Source organism: Mus pahari, chromosome 13 (assembly GCF_900095145.1).
Source record: "Mus pahari chromosome 13, PAHARI_EIJ_v1.1, whole genome shotgun sequence".
Taxonomy (NCBI): Eukaryota; Metazoa; Chordata; class Mammalia; order Rodentia; family Muridae; genus Mus; species Mus pahari.
The window spans coordinates 63,766,785-63,773,776 of NC_034602.1; the positions used below are offsets into that span (position 1 = coordinate 63,766,785).

The 6,992-nt window shown below is 40.9% G+C and overlaps 1 protein-coding gene across 1 annotated transcript in view; it reads left to right on the forward strand.

Annotated features, from left to right (window-relative positions):
* Cwh43 (cell wall biogenesis 43 C-terminal homolog) overlaps positions 1-4,656 on the forward strand; it is a 45,895-nt gene extending 41,239 nt beyond the window's left edge. Inside the window, exon 16 of the mRNA XM_021211152.1 lies at positions 4,367-4,656. Within this exon, the coding sequence (XP_021066811.1) occupies positions 4,367-4,445 (79 nt within the window). The 3' untranslated portion in view covers positions 4,446-4,656. The remainder of the gene's footprint in view (positions 1-4,366) is intronic.
* Positions 4,657-6,992: the final 2,336 nt, after the last annotated feature.

Sequence of the window (6,992 nt, forward strand, 5' to 3'; positions counted from 1 at the left end):
CCTCCCTCCCTCCCTCCCTCCCTTCCTTTCTTTTTCTTTTTTCTTTTTTAAATTTTTCTTTGAAATAGGGTCCACACTATGTAGCTCAGGCTGACCTTGAACTTGGTATCCAATCCTGGCTGCTTTTGAACTGGCTTGAGTCTCCTGCTTCCATTTCCCAGGTGGTGAGATGATGCTGAGCGCCAGGTGTCTGATTGGTTGTGCCTCTAGGATTATCGGCTGCAGCAGAAGACAGCAGTTCCTTTGTTTGAGGGCTGAAGTGTGTGGACCCAGGCCAGCCTTGGGTGTGTCCTTCCTAATTCCTCAGGAGCTATCTTTGTTTTTTAAATATTTTCTCACTAGCCTAGAGTTCACCAGGACTCTTTTCCCATCTGCCTGTTTCTGCCTCTCCAGCACCCAGATGACAAGAGCAGGCCACCACATTGGACTTTTAAAGTGAGGGTCCTAGGAGTCAAACTCAGGTCTCCACGATACCCAGCAAGGGTTTTACTGATCGAGCTATCTCCCTTGACTTCTTTTAAATCCAACTTTTAAGTTAGCATACAAAGTGATGGGTCTCATTATGGCATTTAGAAACATACATATCATTCTATTCTATTCTATTCATTCTTTCCTTCACTGCTATCCTCCATCTCTCCTTCCCCCCAGACAGATGTTCTGTCACATGTATTCATTACCGTCTCTTCTCTACCTCCTCACCCTCCCTACATCTCTTCCTCCCTTTATTACTTTTGTCACACACGTGCACACACACACACACACACATGCACACACGTATACAGATGCACATAATATGTGCATGCACAGGAACATTCTCGAGCACACACAGATGAACACACACACATACATATGTAGATACACCTGCATGCACATGCATGCACACACATACAGATGCGCACGGCATGTGCACACTCACAAACATGCATACACACACAGATGAGCACACACATACATGGACACACACACACGCACACATTTAATCTGGATTTCACACATTAAACATGGGGTATCTGTTTTTTTGTTTTTTTTTCTGCATCTAGCTTATTTGATTTCCTGTTGCATCTACTTTTTTTTTTAAGTAACTTTTTAAAAAAGATTTATTTATTTGTTTGTTTATTTTATTTATTATGTGTGTGTACACTGTAGCTGTCTTCAGACACTCCAGGAGAGNGCATCAGATTTTTGTTACAGATGGTTGTGAGCCACCATGTGGTTGCTGGGATTTGAACTCAGGACCTTCGGAAGAGCAGCCGGTGCTCTTAACCGCTGAGCCATCTCACCAGCCCTGCATCTACTTTCTAAAGACGTGATTTCACTTTTTCTCTGTGACCGAATAGAATTCCATTGTGTGTATATACCACATTTTTAAATCTGCTCACAGGTGAATAGACATTGTGGGAGGTTCCATTTGCCAGCTATTGTGAATAGAGGGGTGATATACATGTATTATAGGGATCGCTGTGGAATACCCATTGGGTATGTGCCCAGGAGAGCTATAGATGGGTCCCATGGTGGCTCCAGTTTTAGCTTTCAAAAGCCTTCACACTGACTTCCACCAGGGCTCTACACATTTGCATCCCCTCCTGCAGAGCAGAAGCATCTTTCTTTCTCCACATTTTCACCATCTTCACCGGCATTTACTGTCATGTACTTTCCTGACAGTAGTCATTCTGCCTGGGGTGAGATGGAATCTCCAGGCAGTTTTCATTTTCATTTCCCATATGATTAAGGGTACTGAAGACTTTTTCAAATATTGTATTGACTTTCTGTGTTTCTTCTTTTGAGAACCACCTATTCACTTAATTAGCTCAATTAATTAGTTGGATGATTTCTGATATTTATTTTATCCAGTTCTTCTATGTATTCTAGACATTAATTACCTGATTGATGAATAGTTAGCATAGTTTTTTTTTGTTTTTGTTTTTGTTTTTGTTTTTAATTCTGGAGGTTTCCAATGTACCCTGGCAATGGTTTCATTTGCTTCACAGAACCGTCAGGTTTTATGCAATGCCGCTGGCCAGCTCTGGTTATTTTCTGTACTGCTGGAGTCTTAGGACACCCCTCTCCCTGCCTATATCTTCAAGTGCTTTACTTACATTTTCCTCTAGAAGTTTCAAATTTTCAGACTTACGTTCTGGTCTCCAGTCGATTCTGAATTGCTTCTGGTGCAGAGGTAGGCCCTAGTTTCATTCTTCTGCAGGTGGAAATTCAGTTTTTCTGGATCTTGCTAAAGACACCATCTTTCAGCAACCGGTATGTGCTTTCCCTTGAGTTTTTGATCTTAGCCAGTCATTCTGATGGGTGTGAGATGGAATCTCAGAGTTGTCTTAATTTGCATTTCCCTGATGACTAAGGGCATTGAACATTTCTTTAAGTATTCTCAGCTATTAGAGATTTCTCTCTTGAGAATTCTATTTAGCTCTGTACCCCATTTTTTAAATTGGTATTTGGGTTGTTGGTGTCTAACTTCTTGAGTTCTTCTTCAATTTTAGATATTAGTCCTCTGTCAGATGTGGGGACGGTGAAGATCTTTTCTTAATCTGTGGGCTGTCATTTTGTCCTATTGATGGTGTCCTTTGTCTTACAGAAGTTTTCAGTTTCATGAGGTCTCATTTTATTTATTTATTTATTTATTTATTTATTTATTTATTTTTTTTGAGACAGGGTTTCTCTGTGTAGCCCTGGCTGTCCTGGAACTCACTTTGTAGACCGGGCTGGCCTCGAACTCAGAAATCCACCTGCCTCTGCCTCCTGAGTGCTGGGATTAAAGGCATGCACCACGCCCAGCGAGGTCTCATTTTCTAATTGTTTATCTTAGAGCCTGAGCCATTAGTGTTGTGCTCTGGAAGTTGTCTCCTGTACCAATGAGTTCAAGGCCATTTCCCACTTTCTTTTCTAACAGAGTTAGCGTATCCAGTTTTATGTTGAGGTCTTTGATCCCCTGGCACTTAAGCTTTGTGAAGAGCGATAAATATGGATCGATTTGCATTCTTCTACATGCAAACATCTAGTTAGGCCTGCACTATTTGTTGAAGATGCCTTGGTTTTTTTTTTTTTGTTGTTGTTGTTGTTTTTTCCATTGTGTGTGGTTTTGGCTTCTTTGTCAAAAATTAAGTGTCCATAGGTGTGTGGGTTTATGTCTGTGACTTCAGTTCCATTGATCAACATGTCCGTTTCTATACCAGCATCATGTGGTTTTTAATCACTATTACTCTGTAGTACAGCTTGGTCTGTGAAACTTGTTGAAAATTAAGTGACTGTAGCTGTGTGGACTGATAACTGGATCTTCTGTTCTATTCCACTCGTTGACATGTCTGTTTCTGTGCCAATACTAAGTAGTTTCTGGGGGCAGCAAAAAGGATGTATTGATTTTATGTTATATGCAAGTGTTTTGCCTGCATATATGAATGTGAACCACATGTGTGTTTGTTGCCTACAGAAGTCAGGTGAGGGTACAGGGTCCTTTGGAACTGGAGTTAGGATAGCTGTAAGGCATCATGTGGGTACCGAAAATGGAACTCAGGTCCTCTGTAAGAGCAACAAATGTTCTCAGCTACATAATACCTCTCCCAGACACCACAGGCTATTATTAAATAAAAAGCCCAGCGCCAAGTATGGGTTATATCTTTTTGAGTTGTTGGTCAGTAGAGTCCCATAGAGCGCCCTACCCCAAACATGACAGCCTCCCGCCATTGCCTTCATAAGCTGATGGTAAGATCTTATTGCTGAAGATACCACACACCTGAGTCATGGGACACATTAGTGACCTGGGAGCTTCATCCCTGTGACAAGCTTTCGCTGTGCCAGAGGTTCTGTTTATATTACAAAAGAAGAAAGGCACTCAACAGTCTTACACGCCTGTGGATACTGTGAGCCATGATAATGACTGGCCTGACAAGCTAAGGCCATTTAGCTCACATATGTTGTGTATTGTACATTTGTTAATAAATGATTAGGTGGTGTACACGTCTTTCTAGTACTTTTATCATGCACTGGAATTCTTTAACTTGTGTGAAGGTATTTTTGTATGTGGATGGTTGTTTAAAGCGATGCTTCTGGGAAGGTATGAGCATTGGGAAGCCTCACTTTGTCACCTCACTGACCTCACACTTGGGTATATTTATATACCATGCAATAATACCAATCTAGTAAATGTAAGAAAAAAGTATAAAGTGATCTATCTATCGTTACACACATACACACACACACTTACACACATACACACACACACTTACACACATACACACAAACACACACTTACACACACACACTTATACACACAAACATACACTTACACACACACTTACACACACACACACCTGTATCCTGTGACATTTTCCCATGTCAGTTTTTTTCTTTCTTTTAGATTTGGCTCCTACAAAGAAGGACACAATTATGAGAACACCCATCATTTTCACATGAATACACCCAAATACTTCATTTGAACCCTTTTAGACAGAAGTCATCATCAAATGGGGAAATATGTAACAGCCAAAAGAAGAGTTTAATGAAAATGGAAGAATACATGGGAAGAGCTTCAGAAGTTAAATAAAAAAAAAAAGAAAGAAAGAAAGAAAAAGAGAAAGGTTACATCCTGCAATGAGAATCCCATCAATTCATAAGCTATGTTGTTTAATAAAGGCATCTCTCTACCTTGCTTTTGTTTAAAAAAAAGTGTGATAATAAATGAAAGTTAAACTCAGGCCTGGAGCCAGAGCTTGGTGTAAAGGGCTTGCCCTGTATGCACGGGGCCCTAGTTTCAATGCTCAGCACTGCCAGAAATAAAGTGAGCAGGACACAGGAAAGAAGAAACCACTGATTTGTGATTATTCTAACGACACCGGCTGGGGAACATGGCTCAGTGGGTGAGTAACTCGCTGCACAAGCATCAAGGCCTTGTCTTGAATTCTGATGACCAGCTCCTCTGTAAAATCACAGTTGTGCAGCATTCCTTCATAACTCCAGTGGTGGGAAGTAACAGAGAAAGAGAGAGAGAGAGAGAGAGAGAGAGAGAGAGAGAGCGCCTGGGGACTCAGTAACCAGCTAATCTAGCCAGCGAGTGAGTGCCAGGCGAGTGATAGGAGGAAAACACTTGATGTTAATGTCTGGCTTCTACATGTACAGAACACACACGTGCACACATACACACACGTGCGCACATGCACACGTCTTACTGTACAGATCAAATAATTTTATTTCTATCAATAATCTTAGGGAAAGACAATATAAATGAAATGATCTCTGCAGTGTTTTCAGATACACCATCCAGCACACAGTCAAAAATGACTGAGCATAAACCACCATCAATAGAAACAACCGACAGGAAAGGCAGACCTAATGAAGCTTCCAGTACAGGATTTATCAGATCCAGCCTACAAAGTAAATGCAATTTCCAGGTTTAAGGAGAAGCCAAATTGGGACATTTTGGCAAGAAACTAAAAGTGTAAAGACTTACCTTACAGATTGGAAAAGAGAAAAATAAATTCTAGAACTCTAAAAAAAAAAATACAACTGAAATAAAAAAAATTCACTGAAATGACTTAACATCAGATTATACAAATAGTTGAAGGAAAGCTGTGAACTGGGAGATAGGTCAGAAAACAAAAACAAAATCCTACTGATCCAGAGCTGGAAAGACAGAAGGGCGAAACTCAGACACACCGTACGACATACAGTGTCTACATAGACAGTATCGCTGTTGTCTCTACAAATCACACATATCGACAGCTTCACTGATACTTTATACAGCAGTGTGCTCTGTTCAAGTCAAGTACCTATCCCTAGCTACACAAAGTGTGCTAACACCAGTGTTATGTAATCTCTTCGGATTCATGTCTATTATCCCAGTGCCTCTAACCACCCTGGCTTCACTGATGTGGGCTATTGCTAGATTCCAGGATAAAATGATGGCCTTGGTTGTTTGGGGTTATGTGTTGGGGTGAGGCGTGGCTGACCAGTGCCTCTGGTTGCAGGCCCTGCACAGCACAGGTATTGGATTGCTGTGGGGATGGAAAAGTCCAGCCTATGGTAAGTGGTAGGGCTGCCATCCTGTTGACTGATGGTGGCTGCTTTGGAGACAGTGGCACTGTGACTGCGATCATTAAAGACTGTTGTAATCTGTGAGCTCAGCACAATGTCACACGGTCTTAGCAGTCCTCTTACGACTTTGGAAGAAGTCTATAAATTAAATAACCTGTATGGCAATCTGGGCCATACAAGTATGCTAATACTCACACCAGAGCCAGTGTTCTCTGGTTGAATCCAGGACCATGAGTTGTTCTGGGACCTAATTCCTTCCCTTTGTGGAGAAGGATAGCATGCAGGTGAGTCCTGCTTGCTCTGCTTATTAGCAGAGTAAAATACTATATAAATATTTCTCCAGTATTTTTCCATAACCAAAACTTCCTAATGATATCTCTGCAAACACTTTCTAATATTTTTTGGGCACTTATCCACTTTCTTTTTTCTTTTAAAGTATAGCTGGCTGACAAGATATTACAGTTGGTTTTATATTTTTTTCTTATATATAAGACGAGAATAACACTTGTTTCTCTCTTTTTTTCCTGTTCCCATTTATTTTTGATGTGCTACTTTTAAACTTCTATTTTTTTTCCCCTCATCTTTTCTATTGAAATATAACACTGGCATGTCTTTATGGAGTGGGCTCTCATAGCTTGATACAGGACGGCAACGTATGACAAACTAGCCAGAGTGTAGAGCATGTCTGTTGCCTTGGATGTCAATCATTTTCTGGTGCCAGGAATTTTGATATACAGCAGACATTTGGGAATGATCATGGGTTGCTTTAACCAGTATCTACAGCGCTGTGCTCCAGAGACCCGGACATGCACTTCAGTGCCTGGTGCTAGGTGGCTTCCCGCACCCTCCCCAGTCTCTAGTGCCCACGCTCTGCTTTGTCCTTCTAAATGATTGAAGTTAACCTTTTTTATTAAATTATTCATTGACAATACATACATATACATACTGAAGTC